The sequence below is a fragment of the Theobroma cacao genome, chromosome 9, assembly GCF_000208745.1.
Source record: "Theobroma cacao cultivar B97-61/B2 chromosome 9, Criollo_cocoa_genome_V2, whole genome shotgun sequence".
Lineage (NCBI taxonomy): Eukaryota > Viridiplantae > Streptophyta > Magnoliopsida > Malvales > Malvaceae > Theobroma > Theobroma cacao.
Window position 1 is genome coordinate 15630178 of NC_030858.1, and position 17976 is coordinate 15648153.

The 17976-nt window shown below is 32.4% G+C and overlaps 2 protein-coding genes across 4 annotated transcripts in view; one reads left to right on the top strand and one right to left on the bottom strand.

Annotated features, from left to right (window-relative positions):
* Nucleotides 1-1962, bottom strand: part of LOC18589383 (oxysterol-binding protein-related protein 4C) — a 9651-nt gene extending 7689 nt beyond the window's left edge. Inside the window, exons 1-2 of the mRNA XM_018126835.1 lie at nucleotides 1934-1962; nucleotides 1773-1845 (exon numbers count right to left, since the gene is read on the bottom strand). Coding sequence (XP_017982324.1) covers nucleotides 1773-1845; nucleotides 1934-1962 — 102 coding nt within the window. The remainder of the gene's footprint in view (nucleotides 1-1772; nucleotides 1846-1933) is intronic.
* On the top strand, nucleotides 214-5219 carry LOC18589384. 3 transcript variants are annotated; one of them, XM_007014330.2, is made up of 8 exons: nucleotides 214-328; nucleotides 1941-2078; nucleotides 2247-2366; nucleotides 2452-2530; nucleotides 2989-3075; nucleotides 4212-4274; nucleotides 4705-4786; nucleotides 4916-5215. In XM_007014330.2, exons 2-7 carry the CDS (start codon nucleotides 2023-2025, stop codon nucleotides 4768-4770), a joined length of 471 nt encoding a protein of 156 aa, XP_007014392.1. In that variant the 5' UTR covers nucleotides 214-328; nucleotides 1941-2022; the 3' UTR covers nucleotides 4771-4786; nucleotides 4916-5215. The 3 variants fall into 3 exon arrangements, with proteins under 3 accessions (XP_007014392.1, XP_007014394.1, XP_007014393.1); XM_007014332.2 differs by lacking the exon at nucleotides 214-328 and adding an exon at nucleotides 1699-1813 and having other exon boundaries at nucleotides 4705-4778; nucleotides 4916-5219; XM_007014331.2 differs by lacking the exon at nucleotides 214-328 and adding an exon at nucleotides 1700-1813.

Below are 17976 nucleotides of genomic sequence, written 5' to 3' on the forward strand. Positions count from 1 at the left end.
AGTATAAAAGGGAAAAAAAAAAAAAAAACTCTAACTTTAAATCCACGGTCTTGGTCATTCCACGTAACCTCCATAATATTCTTAATTTTATTTTTAATTACTATTTCCAAAAAAAAAAAAAAAAGGGGAGGAAGGCTCTCTCTACGGCATGTTTCCTCCATCTTCTCTCTCTCTCTCTTCTCATTTGCTCTCTTGGAATTAAAAAAAAAAAAATCAAAACGCTTCTTCATCTTCTTTCAAAATTTCTAGGGTTTTTCTCTCTCTCGTTACTATTTGTTCTCTCTCTAAACGAAGTCCCTAAATTTTCCACTTCTCCAAGAAATCTCAGGTTTGTTCTTTCTTTATTTTCGTAATTGACTTCTTCTTTGTTATTTTCGTTCTGTTTTGGAATCTTAGTTGGATTTTTTTGCGGTTTTGAAACCCTAGGGTTTTTGTTTGGTTGCTAAGAACTTAAGAAGGAATGGAATTGAAAATTTGAAATTTTGGGAACTGACGTCTGCTCTGTTAAGAATTTTGATATTAGGCGCAGTTGAGATTTTTTTTTTTAAAAAAAAATTTGGGTTAGTCTTAAGTTAATTTATTTATATATATAATTTGTGAAATTAAATAATTTAAATTTTACTCTGTTTAGTTAGTTTTAATGAAAGTTTTTCCTTTTTTGTTCTTATAAGCAAAAAGATTTATAGTTATAGAGATTTTTGTGAATGTTATTTAACAGTAGCGGAAATTCGTTAAAGCAATCAATAGACTTGCCGGAATGCGCTTTGTAATTAGAGGAGGCCTAAGCTTATTAGCTTTATGGAGAAAATGAAAACTGTAGTTGAAAATTTTGTTTTTAACTGGCTCCACTTGGTCACCACTGATTAATGAGTCTGATTACGTTGTCTGCGTGGGATTTAGAGGGGAGTGTAAACTAATCAAAGCTTGAAGATAGAGGAAAAAACAATAATTGTGGAAATTTTATTTTTGGAAAATTTTGATATGCTGTGGTATAAAAAGTCTTGGTGTACGATGGTTGTGAAAAGAAATATCTTTGAAACACTTGAAAATAGTCTTATGGCAGAATTGGGGAAGTTTTCCCACTTGAGGTTTATATCATGGACTCTCCAATGGAGGGTAAAGGTAAAACCTACTAGTTTAAGAAGGGATTTCTTTTAGGTTATGTAAGTAAGCCTCATTGCGGGATAGTTTGCTGGGCATGTTGTTTTTGTTAATAGATTGTTGCCCATTTCGTGGGCTTCTTAGTTGCATCAAGTTTTGGCTGTGGGTCTCTTGGGTATGAGAGTTAGAATTTGCTAAAATGAACTTGTATCTATCTTCTTTGGGCGGGTGGGCCTCCGCTGCTTTTTGAGAACTCTAAATCAATCCCATTTGCGAACATAGTAAAGAGTTAAGAGATTTTGGAACGTATTAATTGTTTCCCTGATCCAAGTAATTGTCAATTCACATATAAAAAAACCTGTCATACTAAGAAAACAAAAGGAGAAAGCAAATAAGTATTTTTAAAAAATATCTAAAAGAAAACAAAAGGAGAAAGCAAACATGCTTACGTTAACGGGTATCAAAACCCAATTCAGAAGGCCCAGAGAGTTTGGTTTTTAATTACTAGACGGGGCCCGGGAAGACGCTCTTTGGTAGACATGATACGGCGTCGTTCGTCTGTTATAGAAAAGCGCGAGGCCAAGTATGTTCGGCCTATTGATAAAAATCACACCCAGCCCGAGTAAGCCTTCCTCAGTTCTTCTCTCTCAAACCAAACCCAGCCTACTCACCAGCAATTCCTCCCTCTCTCCGGTCTCCACAGCCAGACCCAGTTTGTATCGCGTTTCTCCTTTTTCATTGATTCTGCATATGATGTTTTTGATTGAAGCATTTCAATTAATTTCAATTGGAATATGAAACGGATTAGCTTTATGAAGTTTTTTCATCGCACTGTGCAGCTTCTGCGTTTAACAAGACCATGCAAAAATTACAGCTTCTGAAATGATTGAACAGTTGGTTTGGTAACGCTGCTTTTTCAAAATGGGGGAACAAGCGTTTTTTGATAGAATGATGGGTCATCTCCGTTCAACTTGCAAGTAAGATAATTCATTTACCCTTACTGTTACGAATACTAATGCAATTACATTATTTTCAATAACTTTGTTTTTGGTTTTGATTAAGTAGTTTTAAGCATTTAATGTATTAATAAGAATGTTGTTTGATAGAGACTTTCTGTTAACCTTATCTATTTGTGACAATTCAAGGTATTATACTGGTTATCCAAAAGATCTTGGGCCATCACGGGTTATTCATTTCACATCTGAGCGTGAATTTGTCCAGCTCCTTCATCAAGGTCGCCCAGTCGTTGTTGCATTCACTATCAGGTCACTTGAAACCCAAATCCCGCTCTTTCCCTTTTGTATAGTTTTCTGTATTATATCTGATTTTATAGTCTTTATTATAATGCAGGGGAAACTACACAATGCATCTTGATCGAGTGCTGGAGGAAGCTGCTGCTGAGTTCTATCCGAATGTTAAATTTATGCGCGTAATGTTTTTCTTCTGAGAATGCGTTTCTGTTTTAAAGAAAGGGGTTGTTACTCATTACATTATTACAGTCTCACTAAAGCATGGTCCTATGTGATTGTCGGCTAAAATGAGAGTATGCTTCTAATCTTTAGCATCTTCAGCATAAAATGGATGCTCTGTACACACTCTTGTCTGTCTGCTAGGGGACAGGCTGACAGCTATTTTTGATTTGGAAGCCTCGAACTCAAACCTTGGGGAAGGATTATGGTTTATGAAATGCGAGGGTCATTTCGCATTATGTAGTACAAGGCAAAGAACTTCTATGTGCTAAAAGTATCACTGCACCAAATAAGAGCCCTCTGTTGTTGTTGTTGTTTCTATAATTCAATGACAGAATTTGTGCTATCTCACCATACTTTAGTTTCTTTATTCTTTTCTTACTGTCACAATCTAGTTTCTTGTGTCATTCTTTTCCAGGTTGAGTGCCCTAAATATCCAGGGTTTTGCATAACACGGCAGAAAAAGGAATATCCATTCATTGAAATATTCCATAGTCCAGAACAAGTATGTGACTTCTCTTTATGTATACTTTCTCCTCTACTGCTATTTGCTTGTTTTGGTCCATTTTTCAATAATTTGCCATTAACTGGTCACAGCATGCCAAAGTTAAAGACATCTAATTGGGAGTTGTTTAGGGCTTGCATGTTTTTTTAAAACATGCATAAATCTAACAGTTGCAATACCTATAATAATTCCTGATTGGCAATGATTGCCATTTGCATGAAGAAACAGTCCTTATAGTTGTATGGCTAGATAAATGGGTGTAGTTGAAACTGATGCCAATTGTAACAGTGTTTTGCATGTGTTGGTAGTTAGAGGCATTGGATGTGGTTGTGCCTTCAGTTTGTGGTGCAGCAGGAGATGTGTTGTGTGGCTGAGTGAAATTATACTGCTAAGAAAATTTCAGTGACTTTTCTTTGGTGGTTTCTTCTTTCTTCTAACTTCGAAATTAAAACAAATGTGAAATTTGATTTCCGTTATTTCCATTTTGAGGCTTTTGAACAAATGTGATTTTCTTTTCCGTTTTAAGAAAGTTGGAGTTTGCTTAAGCTGCGGAACTGGTGATATTGACAAAATCTAAGCAAAAGATTATTCTTATTTGGACCAGTTATTTTTTCTGGCCAATGTAAAACAGTTATAGTAACCATGAAGATGTCATTTTCAGCAGTTCAACCTTGAGGGAGAGTTCCAATAAAGAAACGGGGTATTCATGCATGGGCTCTTGTATTTTAGAGTCTGGGGAGGGTAAATGCATGCAACAGTACTACTGCTTTATAGAGTGGCTGTTTTTGCAGCTTGAACTTGTGAGCTCTAGATACTTTGAGCCAAAGCTCACCTTGGGGGAGAGTTCTGAGAGTTTACGCAGTTTAACTACTTTATTATACATAGTTTTCCCATAAGTTCATCTGACATTAAGCTGCATTGATACGAATCTTATCGGCACAATTTATTTTATTCTTTAATTTCTGTTGTAGTTCATGTTGGATTCTATGTTTAGTAATAATCTTGTCAATCTATTAATTTGTGCCTGATTGGTTGTGGATGCTGTATATTGTTGCTGGAGATATGGATTTTGAAAATGTTACAATGTAAGGTGGCCAGATTACTGTGTTAGCATTTAATATGAAATTATATTGCAGGCAGCCGACCAAGGGAGGGTTGCTGATAAAAGTATTACAAGATATTCTGTAAAAGTTCTACCTGTGAGTTTTGGTGCATTCTTCTTTTCCTAAAATTTGTTATGATTTTAATAGCATATCAGATGCTTTCAACCATTCTTATCTTTTTAGCTTTGTTCCTATATGTTTCCCTCTGCAAATATAAGCTTTTCAGGTTTTCCTCTGTTTATATGTGAATGCTTTTCATATAGTAGGTTTCTGGGCATTCTGTACGTTGAAAAGGGTTTATACCTGATCATTGTTCATTTCATTTGTCGGTCACTTGGTTTTATAGAATTTTATACTAATGAATACATAGAAAAGCTGGTGAATATGAATTTATCTACTCATGTATAAAGTTACACTTATACAGTGTTCTTTTTTTTTTATTATTATTCTTGTGTTTCGACTCCCTTTATTTTGGTGCACTTTCATGATGTTGTTATCTGTTGGCTCTCACATCTATGTTATGTAGTTCAACTATGATCTCAGCGCTTATGGATTTAGAGAATTCTTCAAGCGCCATGGGATACAGACGTGAGATCCAAAGTAAAGACGTGAGCACAAATATAAATGCTTACCCTTTTCTTTCTCTGGCTTAAGAACTTTGGGTTGATTATCGTGTTTGTAAAATGAATGATGATTATGCTTTAGCGAGTCTGAATGGTTTGTTTTTTATGTTGTAGTCGTGGATACAGCACTTCCTCCTAAATAGCCCTCTTTCTCCCCCGGTTCCTGATGCTTAAACACTGCTTGGTACATGCACAAAGTTTTGCATAAACACTTTTTAGAATAATGGATATTTGGGTTTTGCAACTTGTAATTGAGTATTTGATTTAAAGCTGGGTGTATAGATGAGTTATTCAAAAAGTCATTTTAGTAGGATTCTGTACTAGGAGTATAAATATTCAAATATATTTATTGAGACCAGTTGAAGACGGTAGAGTTTCCAACTACACAAATACTATTGATGAAGAGTTATCACATGCCCATCTTTTCCCTCCTATTCTTAGCAAGATTGTTGAAAAGGATGTTGCCCGTATGTTTCTATTAGCTTAGATGATTTGGTTTCATAGACCACTCAAATTGTTAGATGAATGATTCTCAGACAGCTTTGTCACTTGTCTTTTCAAATTCTGACTCTTCATCAATGGAACCACGAGAGCGGGGACAGTCTTAATATTGTCGCCTCCTAATGTTTACAAGTTGTAAAGCTCCTCAATTTATGATAATTTTCCAAAATAAATATAGATAAATTTCAAAAATTAAAAGAACTAAATATTTCTTTTACTATTGAAAAATTAAAATATAATCATTTCTCTATCAATGATTTCTCAAGTTGACTCAGACTTTTGGTATACTATTCATCAATAGTCTCGCAAGGACATTCACTCACAAGATGCTTCTTCTCTAAGGCTCTTAAAAGCATCTTTTCACTCTTAAAACTTACAAATTAACTTTTATAATATAAAATCAAAAGCATCTTTTCACTCTTTAAACTTAAAAAATAACTTTTATAATACAAAAGTTCAAGATAGAATAAAATTAAGACACAATGTGAAATAATAAAATTAATATTGTAACTCTTCAACTCCACTTACTTTTTAACATTTTGAACAACTTTCTTCCATAACTTGATCTCGGGCCATTATCTGTGCAACGACTAAGTAGATAAAATCCATTTGACCCAAGTAAGCTTTTCCCTAAGCAATCACATGCACATCATTGTCATAGAATCATTCATACACTCAACAATGTGTACTATCACACAATTATGGAATTCAACTCATAATGCATAAATATAAATTCATTTGATCATTAATAACAATTACACATGTGGTTTCATGTATTCATTCATATAAACATTCATATGCACAATCTATGTGCTCATATTGGTTTACAAGCCACCACATTTGTTCTCATAAAATATCCATGTCAAGTATAATGTCAGTTGATGGCTACATAACATTAAAGTTCCCAATATCACATCAACATAAGTAAATAAGATTAACTCATTAGCGCAACATGACTTAACACCTTGGGCTTCAAGAGGCTTCCTTAGACACTTACTAAAGAAAGATTTGAAGCTCCTTTTCATGATAGGGTGACCAAGCTAATTATTGATTTGAAACACATATAAAATTTACATGTGAATGAGCTATAAAAACTCAATGAGTAGACGAGAGGAGGACAAGCCAAAAGGAAAGAATTTTTCACATAAACCACATTTAAGTAAATATTCATTTAAAGTAAAGCTTAATCTTAATCAAAAAGTTGAAATCAAGTTGTTTTTCACACACTAATGAAGGATTTTTAATCGAAATCCAAGGTAGTTTAAGTTAAAATAAAGGAATAAAAGTACTCGAAAAATCCTTTAAGAGATGAAAAACAACCAAATTTCTCTAAAAAATTGATAACTTCTCGAGGGGTATCCATACTTTCCATCTAGAGAGCTATTAAGAGTCAAGTATAGATACTTTTGGTAAAGGTATCGATATTTTTTTCATACAAAATGCCCCTCCCTCTCAGGCATTCTACCTACTAGATATTGATACTTGTTCATGTAGTATTGATACTTCCTGCATCTAGCTTAGAAATTGGGTGAATTGTCAATAAGAATGAGTTCTCCAACATGTGCAATTTTTATTGTCACTTAGTATAACCTGATTCCCAATCGAATATAAGTATAAATCATAAATCAACCACAAAATCAACTCCACATGTCCATTTTAACTAGTAATCCAACATTTAACCAATATTACATTTCATCCACCTTGGCACTATCATAATAGGCACATTTAAGGGTGTCAACATGAAGATAGTGATTATTCTGCCCCATTATTAAGGCAAGGGTAGTGGCATTATTGGCCTCACTTATGGTCAAAAAGATAATGGTATTCCATCCGCACCACGATAATGGTATTCTTGACCCCACTTATAGGTAAAAAAATAATGGTGTTTTCGCCCCACTAATAGGCCACAATAGCTTGAACCCACTTATAAGCTCTCTTGAAATTTTGAAAAGGTATCATGCAAGTTCTCATCTTTCTTTTTCAGTTCATTCATTTCATTTTGCATGCTTTTCACAAATTTTTTTTTTAGCTCAATCTCAGTCATAGCTAGGGTCTCATTCTCAACCTTAAGCTTTGATATGATGTTTTTGTATTTCATGGTCTTTTCTTCAAATTCAAATACTAAGTCATCATATGCATCTTGTAACTCATGAGATGAATATGTATTTTCATCAAGCATATGTGAATGAAGATCATAAGAGGTAGAACATACCTCATAGTCATCAAGTGGAGTGAGACAAAGGTTTGCAACCTCATCGTCTCCCTCATCTTGAGAGTCATCATTATCACTCTAAGTGTTCATCATTTCCTTTTTCTTGAAGTTTCTTACAGTGTTCTTTTTGTTTGGGCATTCATATTTGGTGTGTCTCGACTCCTTATAATTATAACATATCAAATTATCTTTGGTATGCTCTCTCTTTGGCACATCTTTCCTTGTAGGTCTTTTATCTCTATAATTTTTCTTCACAAACTTGCTAAATCTCTTGGCTAGCATAGCCATATCCCCATCCTCCTCACTCTCACTTTTTGTGCTTCTTCCTTCCTTTTTAACTAGGAATTTAAGGGTTATTCTCTTTTTCTTAGTATTTTCCTTCTTAGCTTCCTCTCTTTCACTCCCATGTTTTAAAGTCATTTCATAAGTGAGTAGAGATTTCACAAGTTCATCTAATTTTAAGTTGTTGACGTTTCTAGCTTCCTTTATAGCTGTTACTTTGGGTTTCCATGATTTGGGTAGGCTATAAAGTAATTTCTTAACAAGTTGAGCATTGGGAAAGTCTTTCCCTAAGGCTTTCAATCCGCCAACAATGTTGATGAATTTCTTAAACATTTGGTAAATGGACTCACCCTTCTTTATTCTAAACAACTCATAGTCAACTGTAAGTAGTCCTATTTCAAATTCCTAAACTTGGTTGGTTCCTTCATATGTGGTTTCGAAAGTATCCTAAATTTGTTTTGCATTTTCACACATAGACGTCTTATTGAGTTCGGTAGCACCTAAGGAACATAGAAGAGTATCGTATGCTTTACAATTGATTTGTTTCAATTTTTTTTCTTTTTCATCCCATTTTTTTTAGTCTTAATCACTATCTTACAATCTACTTCTTTTTAAGTACATGTGGACCATCTAAAATCACATTCCACACTTTTAAATCCATAGATTGAATAAACATTTATGTTCTCTTTTTTTAATAGGGGTAGTTTGTACTTATAAAGAGAAGAGGCCTTTTGGATAGATTGCCTTTCACCAAAAATGGTTTTTGTAATCTCCATTTTAATAATTTGAGCTTTATTTATGGATCACTCAAGGCTATTAATGTAGTAAGCTCAAATTAACTAAGACGAAGATGGGATGAATTGGGCTTTTTGAAAAATCTTTTCAAACTCAATGAAAAATCAAATTTCCTTCAACCAAATTTTTCTACTTGAGTTGATAACCAAAGAGTTAATATTTTTCAAAAGAAAATGCAGCAATGAAAACCAAAACAAAAACAAAAGTAAAAGCACAAGTATTTTAATAGAGGTTCGGTTTTCTCAAATGCCTATATTCTCTCTCTTGGCTCACCAAGGAGTTTTAAATCCACTATGAAAAATGCTTTTTAACAGGATCAAGAAAAATCTTTACAATGCCTTTTTCTAAGCTCAATCACAACCCTTACAATCGCATTTTACGGGCCTTAAGCGCAACCTTTACAATGCCTTTTCACAAGAGCAAGCACAACCTTCACTAACTTTTCAAGGCTAAGTTAGAACCTTTACAAGAATGGATACAAAGATTGAATAGCAATAAATGCCTTTCAAAGGCTGGTGAGCTAAGTGTTTACACTTGTGAATAATGAGTTCAATAAATATCAAGAAAATCAGCTCAATAAAAGCTTTGAATGCTTTGAAGGAATACTTGAATGAAGTGTGGAAAGGAATAAATGATTTTAAAGCTTTCTCAAGTGTGGGAGCAATTTTCAGAGTTTTTTCTTACTTCAAAATAAGTGGGAGACCTTTTTTCAAACCCTTTTGAAAGAATAGAGCCATTAAACACAATTTGGTACTAAAAATAGCCTTTGAGAGTATTAATTTATTGGCTGTCATGTCACTAGGGTCGAGTATAAGAGTGATGGAGTCAACCCTCAATTTGAAATTTTTCAAATCTTGCTCCAAGGGTCGAGCTTTTAATATTGAAGTCAACCCTCAACTCGAGGCAACCTTCATTTTTTCTTTCCTTGTTTTGCAATCAAGTATTCCTTGACTAGAGTTTACCTTTTAAGCTTTCTTCAATTTTTTTTTCTCAAGTTTCTACCTTAGGTTTGAGTTTGGTGATTTTGTAGTTGACTTAAAACCCAAGCCTTTTACTTCACTTCACTTCACTCTTTCTTCATTTTTTCATGTAGGGTCGAGTATAAAGAGGTTGTAGTTAAGCCTTAATTAGAAAAATGTTTGCTCTTGATTTCCTCTAACCAAAAACTCAAGGTTTTGAAAACTTCTTGATCTTTTCTAAATATAAGGGACTTAGCAAACATTTCTAAAACCTTAGAATATTAGAATAACAAGTCAAAACATTTCAAGTGCTTGTGATCAAACATAAATAAAATGCAATTTTGTCAAATCAAAACATAAGCGATTTTCAAGTTTTCAAGTAACTCAAGAACTTGGCTCAAGAAAATAGACAACCTTGTTCCAAAATGCTCAAGAAAATGAAGATTTCAATAGACATAGTTGACCTTGGCTCGAGTATAGTCTATCTTGACAAGTCAAAAGCATGAAAAAGTGGACATTACATAGACATAGTTGACTATAGTAGCTCAAACTTGCAAAAATCATGCTATTAGGAATTGGATCGAGTAAAGGAAGGTTATACTCAACTATGGAGTTCTAATGTGAGAAATTTAAATAAGATAGTTGACCTTAGGAGCGTTGCAGTCAACCTTCAAGCTTCAGCAACGATCAAATTTGACTTAAACTTGTGTCTAACGACTCCAAACTTCACATCACTTATAAATAGTCGTTCTTAAGCTATTTGGAAGCAAGACAATACTTGAGCCAAAGTTTAAACCCTAGAAAGACCTTCAAAAGCTTATCCTCACTCTTTAACTACATTTTAATCTTCCACTAAGTTTACAAAAGTTGAAAAATTGAACTTAATGCCAAAGCCGTGCATACTATCCTTAGTGCACTTAGAGAAAGGTAACACAATCAAGTTCAAAATTGTAGTAGTGCTAAAGAAACATAGGACAAGCTAGAAGAGCTACATGGACAACAACTTGAAATTTGTAAAAGGGCTTCTTGTGACAGGGAGAAAAAGTGTTGCAAACAAGTAAAAGAATATGCCAAAGGCGACGAAGAGGAAGGTCGGAGTAATTCTTGAAATATTGAGTGTCATGGTAGGTGGAAAATAATAAGAAGAAAATTAAAGAGCAAAAAAGAATTAGAGAGAGAATTTATAAAGAGAAGCTTTATAAGAGAATATGTTAGGTTTCCAAAGAAGAGAAGTCCCTCTAAATGAATTGTGAAGCTCTATATATAGTGTCAAAAGTGGTGGTTACTTAAGAATAGGCTTTAATATGTCTAATAAATTACATTATTATGAAAAGCTTTAATGAGAGTAACCGTTACTGTAACACATTATGTAGACATTAAAGTGACGATTTTATGGCATATAATGTGAGTGACCATTTAAATAATAAGACTTGTTCTCGAGTAGAAGGTAATAGAGAAGATGTCTATGAGAAAAGATATACAAGAACAAGTTTAGAAAAAAGGTATATGTGAACAGGTATAAAAGAAGAAAGTGTACATGAACAGGTTCACGAGAGCAAGGTAGGAAGATGACTCATTTGTACTTTAGGAAAAAGTTAAGAGGTAGACCTCTTAACTACCTCCATATCTAAGTCATCGAGCCAAACTCTCTGAAACATCCCAAAATAAAAGTAAGCCATGACTCTGCCACTTATTCCAAGTTGCTTTCACTGTTATTTATGTGAAGTGGTTGTTCTAATAATATTAATTTTTTCACATGGAGTAATGCTCCACTTATTTTAGTTGTTCTGCGTGAAATTATATTTCACTTATTTTAGTTGTTCTGCGTGAAATAGTACTTCACTTGTTTTAGTTGTTCTGTGTGATGTAGTATTTCACTTGTTCTAATTATTCTGCATGAAGTAGTACTTCATTTCTTTTAATTGTTCTACGTGAAGTAGTGCTTCACTTGTAATAGCTATTTTCATTATTCTCTGTACAATAATATATTGTAAAATAATTCTTTAAAGAATAGGTATTAACCAAAATTGGCTATCTACCAAAGTGAACTAGAAGAAGATGGTTTCTTGTATGAAAGCTCATCAAGTAACGATGAAGAGAACATCAAATTTCAAAATTCAAGATCAAACTATGAGATAAGATCTTCTTCCCATATTCCTATGGATAGTGAATTAGCAAAATGTTTGAAGAATTAAGTTTTACATTTCAAGATCTTTTTTTCTAACAGCATTTTACATTTCAAAATCTTAGCTTAAGTCAAAAAGAGAAATTTTCAAATCTTAAACTTGAAAATGAATCGTTAATGGAAGAAAACAATCAATTGAGAATTGATACTGAAATACTCCAAAGAACTTATGATCAATTAGAAGAAGAAAATAGGAAATTGAAAAGTATTGTTAAAGGAAAGGAAAGATAAGAAATTAGAAGTAGGAAGTCTCATAAATTTGTTAATTTTTTTTTTGTGCATTCATTATTCAAATCATTCTCATTGATATTCATTTTATGCACACATTTGTTGAAACTAACCTTCAAGGATCCAAAGCAATTTGGATACCATATGTTATGTAAAAATGAGTTTTGTAGGTGCGAAATCCAAGATTGAAAAGAAAATAAAAATAAATGGGTGATATCTATTTCATTACTCTTTTAATTTTGAAGAATGCTTGATTGATGAAATTTGATTGATTGTGAATTACTTGTTTGAGCATTGAGTGTTATTCATGTTGCATTTGCTTGAAAATATAAGATTGAGTGTTGATTGTACAAAATTGTTGAATGCAAGGAATGTGAGCATGAGATGCATTTACACTTGAATATAAATGACTTGATGAAGATGATATGATAGTAACATAAGCATATTTGATAACTTGCTTTCACATTCATTCTAGTCGTCTAAATAAGAAAATTTGAACTTAAAAGTTAATCTTTTTAAATTTCCTTGTGTCTAAGATATGTTAACCTTTTGAACTTGTTTTGCAATTTTAAAATCAAATTGATAAGTTCAAAATGGTTAAACTTGAGCATGAAAATGTTTGACTACTTGAATTGAATTCTTCAATATGACTTTATATTGACTTACATCTTGATCAAGTTTATCACATGTTGAAAATGCTATTTTGACTTGTTCTTGATGAAAATGAATGAACGAGTAAATGCTTGAGTTTATTGATCCTATTATTACTCGTGTGCTTGCATAGATGACATTATTTTTTGAGAATGAAATGTTTATATGGTCATATGGATTAAATCATTTTTTAAGGAATTGAAATGTTAAACTGCTTGGTCTAAAATCAACTTTGGAATATGCTTTATGATTGTGCTTAATTGATTATTTCAAAATTGGTTTCTTGATTATGCATATAGAATTGGTTATGATGAACACATTGAACTTCATGAAAAATATTTTTAGTTCATCTATTTTTTTGGTCAAGTCATATTCTTACACGATATCTCATCTTGCTTGACCTTAAGATTTAAAGTCTATAACTTGACTTAAGTTATGCTTTTGAATGAGAAAGTTAAATTGTCAAGTTAGATTATGACATACATTATGTTGACATAGTTGAAAAAAAAATTTAATGTGCTTTTGATGTGAACTATGTCCTCCATGAGCCTAAATGATTGCATGATCTAAAGACTTGTGTGCATCCAACATTAGATTATAGGATATCATGAATCACTTAGTTTAAAATGAAAAATGGCCTATAACTTTAGTTAGCAATGAATATCTAATGAGCCTTAACTGAATGTTTATTTCTTGAATATTAACAATTGTTATTCATTAATGCTTAGCTGCTTACATTAGATATATTCATGAATTGAGTTCCTTATTTTCAATATTTCATAACAATTAGTATCACTCATGAATTATAGAATATTAAGAAATAGTATTTATCTTGAACTTTATTAATCATCCTTTGTATATGCCTATATTTTTTTATTAAAATCATGAATGCATTTCTATGAACATAAGATAGCCATGTTATTATATGTAATCATGCTTGTGCCTACTTGATCTTAATATTCTCTTGTATGATTACAACAGGTGCAAAATCTATTGAAATGCTTGCTTGAATATATTATGGAAAAGAGATTACCAAAAAGGTTCAATGATAATATTTTCATGATGATATGCTCTTGGTGAGAAAATTCTCTCTTGAATTGTCATTCTTATAAAATTTCCTTAAATGCTTGACTGATAATGCTTGGACAATGCATGATGAAAATTGAAAAATGTGCTTAATGCAAAATGATATCTCAGACATGCATTGAAGCTAATGTGCATAAACTTCTTGAAATTATCAGTATCTGAAGCATATATTGAATATTTATTTAAATACTCATGTTTTACTAGTTTCTTGAATATATGAGTATAAGATTGACATGTTGAATATTCATTGTAATGCTTATCTATCATATGCTCATGATTTATCCTCATATTTGTCTCATGATCCATTTATGGGAAGGTAAGATTATGCTTTAATATGATTAACTATTTAATTCCTTCTCTTTATTGAAATTGATCTAGTGAATGCTTAAGGGGGAGACGACCATTGTGGACATTGTCCTATGATTCTTGAGCACTTGAAATCTTCAACGGTGATCTTCATAAAATCTCAACAAGCGATGTTCATCTATATTGGTAATATCTGTTAATCACCATATTTAATTTGTGCTTAATAATGCCTCACATTCATGCTTGAATGATGATTTCTATGCTTCTTGCTGTACTTCTTTGCATATAAATTTGTGAATATATTTGCATGATTGGTTGTGTATTCAATTTGTTTGTTTTTAGATAATTGCATGATTACTTGATTATTTAGTTGAATGAATATGTGAACATATTAGCATATGAAGTTGCACACATATCACTACATCATGTTCACATTATATGTAGACTTATAAATGCTTTATATATAACTATGCTTGTCTACATATATGCATATCCAACTTGAACTTAAAAAATAATATGTGTACACCTTGCTTATAAATGTACATCTATATGTGGCATTCTTAGTTGATTGATTGATGATATATTTCTTATTAACTTACTTGAAAATATATGAAATGGAGATATATCTTGATTTGTTATGATATATTAATATATTCCATAATTCCTTGATTGAATATCTTACATGAAAATATATCTTGGTTGAATATGTTTTCTTCATGCTTTTATTGAATATTTTGAGTAGAAATATATTATGACTTATTGACTATATATATTATGCTTGGTATGCTAATGAATATATTTCCCTATGCTTTACATGATTATATTTATTATGACATTTATTACATATTGATTGGGAATATATTTTGATCTGTTGCTTTCATATTATTATGAATGGATATATATCTTAATCTTTTAATTGAATATCTTTGCATAGGAATATATCCCATTGTTTTGATTTGATGGTTAGAGATCATTATTGTACTTAATGCTTATTTATACTTGATTATTATCACTAATCATTATTTCTTGAGTTTAAGTGTGTAAAGCTCACACTTCTTAACCTTTTTGATATAACAAAAAAAAGGAGAAAGTTTATAAGCACATTGAAATGTGATAACTCTATAATATAAAGCTATTTTGCCACATTTTAAATATTAAAAATAGCCAAGTTCTTGTGTTTTTAAGTTAATTTTAGGTAGTTTTTATGGTTTTTGTTATTTAGTTTAATGCATATTGAATTATTTTAATTTGACTAATTTGAGCTCATTTTTCTGTCAAAAGTTCTAATTTGAGAAATCATTGATTTAGTCTCTACTGTTGGCTCCATTAGTTTTATGATAATAAAACATTCACATTCATTTGTGTCTAATGCCTTTACTTGAGTGTGCAGAAAAATTAATATATAAAATTAATAAATCAATCTTTCAAAGTGAATATCAAAAGAAAAAGAGAGATAAAAATAATAAGACATGACTGCTTAACTAGGAGAAAGCTCATTAGATGAATAAGGAAGAATGTTGGATGGTCAAGATTCAAATTGGAGAAATGGCGGGCTGAAGAATATTAAGAAACAAAACCAACTTAGTTGACCAAGAAATGAGCTAGTCAACTAAGTGCTTACTGCCAGAACTACTAGAGAAAGGGAGCAGAAAACAGAGACAACTTAGTCAACTAAGATATCAGTTAGTCGACTAAGAGTATTCTGCCTGCAAGTTTGAAATCTGCACTAAAAGACAGAGTAACGGCTAAAACCGACTCCCAACTGTCTCCAACGGTTAGAAAATTGTCAAACTGTCATTAGAGATGTTTCTCAAAGTATAAAAAGGTCTTCCAACAGTTAGAAACAAGTTTCTAGAAGCATTATAGAGATTTGAGTCACATAAAAGCTGAAAAATCAGAATTTCTTTCTTGTACCCGACTTCACCTTAACGTTCATTCTTTGTACTTGTATTCTGCACTCAACCGTGTATCATTTAGATCAACTTGTGATCATAGGTACTTTCTTTTACTTCTCTTTTTGTACTCTTAGAGTGAAGGATTCACTATAAGTGGTTGTTTCAAGCAAGGTTTACTTAAAGGTGTTAAGGTTCTAACTTAGTCTTGAAAAGTTAAGTGTTGAGTTTTAGTTTAGTCTGTAAAAACTAGTGTAAAAGGTTTTGGCTGAGCTTGCTAAAAGCTATTGTAAAGTTTGGTGAAAGCTTGTGAATTTGACCGATTCTTAGTGGATTTGTTGGGAAAATTCTTGGTTGAATAATCAAGGTAGTAGATGTAGGTCTTGGATCGAACCATTCTAAATTCTATTGTCTCTTATTTACTCTGTTTTGTTTCATATTCTTTCCTTCATTTGTCTTGCCCTTATCTAGATTTTGAGACAATATTTGAAAAAGCCAAATTGTGCTATTCATCCCCCTTCTAGCACATATTATTAGGAGCAACATCTATTTTAAAGGTTTTTAAGTATATAGAGCTTCATGGAAGTGTAATGTGCAATAATGGCTAGGAGCATAATTTTCTGAATATGTTGTGGTATTTTGGATATAACTCATACTACAGAAGTCTGACTGATGAGATCTTTAGACCAATAGAAAACTAAGAGGAAGGGCTGCAACTTTAATGCTTATCACTTTGTCTGGTTATAATTAGAAGGTGGTTGACATCTTTTTTTGAAGTGAAAGTACTACACAAGGAGAGCCAAGTCAAGACATTGAGAGCTGCGACGCTAAAAAGACTTTTAGGCAGATTTCAAAATAGAACCATTGAGGGCCGTTACTGTCAAAGTGAGAGCAGTGACACTAAAGCCATTTTTTAAAAATAAGCATGTTACGAGGATTTTAGAAATTAGGTTATTTTGAGCCTATTTAAAGGACCTTTTTCAAAGAATTCTTAAAAGAGGACAAGTAGTTATTCTAGAGAAAAATAGCCAAGGATGAAGCAAGAAAGTAAAAGAATTTGAGAGAAAATTGAGATCAAAAGCTTTAACTATTAGTTTTTTTCTCTACTTTTGTGTTTCTCTTATTTTCTTTGACTTAGATTCTGTCACGACCTAAATCCCAAGTCCGTGACCCATGCACGAGCCCAGCAGGCAAGCCCACTAAACCTGAGCAAGCCTCAGAATCCAAAATCATATAACACAAAGCTAAGGGATTCAATAATAAAAAATTCACAACAAAACCAAATATAATACATTATCCCTGGAAGATAATTCATACAAATATTTATAGGGTCCTACGTTGGCGATACAGGGTGGGTTTGTCCATAACAACCCTTACATAAGTTCATATGGTACATCGTGCCTGCATACATAACCACAGCGAAGAATTCGACTAACTTAGTGGAGTGACCAACATGTAACTGGAACTTACCATATGCCAAAACTAGTCTGTCTATAGACAACCCTGGCCATGCACCTTTGTGGTCTATTTATCTACACATGGTGCACAAATGGGTAAGTACTATAGTACTCACTGAGTAGTGCAGATAAACAAAATCATACATAAATATATATAAAAGTATTGTACTCTCTTACAACCACATAATCCAACAAACATCTCCAAACATAGGGCATATCACTATCCCTAAATCTCCAATATGAGGGCATATCATCATCCTTAATGTATCTAAAAATCATCACACATATCATTAGGTTTACCCTCAAAGCTGATCAAAGTTATTCACATCATTCTCCATGGCACACTTTAGTCTCCAGAGTATCACATCATATTCATATCATGTTTATCTAAGCCTCTCCATGGCTATCTCATGTCATATGCAACTCAAATCAACGAGTGGTCCTCCCCTGGACATAATCAAATCACACTCAAGACAAAGTCACTAGCGGAGAACAAATCATGCGCGTGTTGAAGCAACAGGTGGAAAAAAAATCACTCACAGCATTGAAGCAACTAACGAAGAATCAAATCACACACATGCCGAAACAACAGGTGAAAAATCAAAATCATCAATTGGAGTA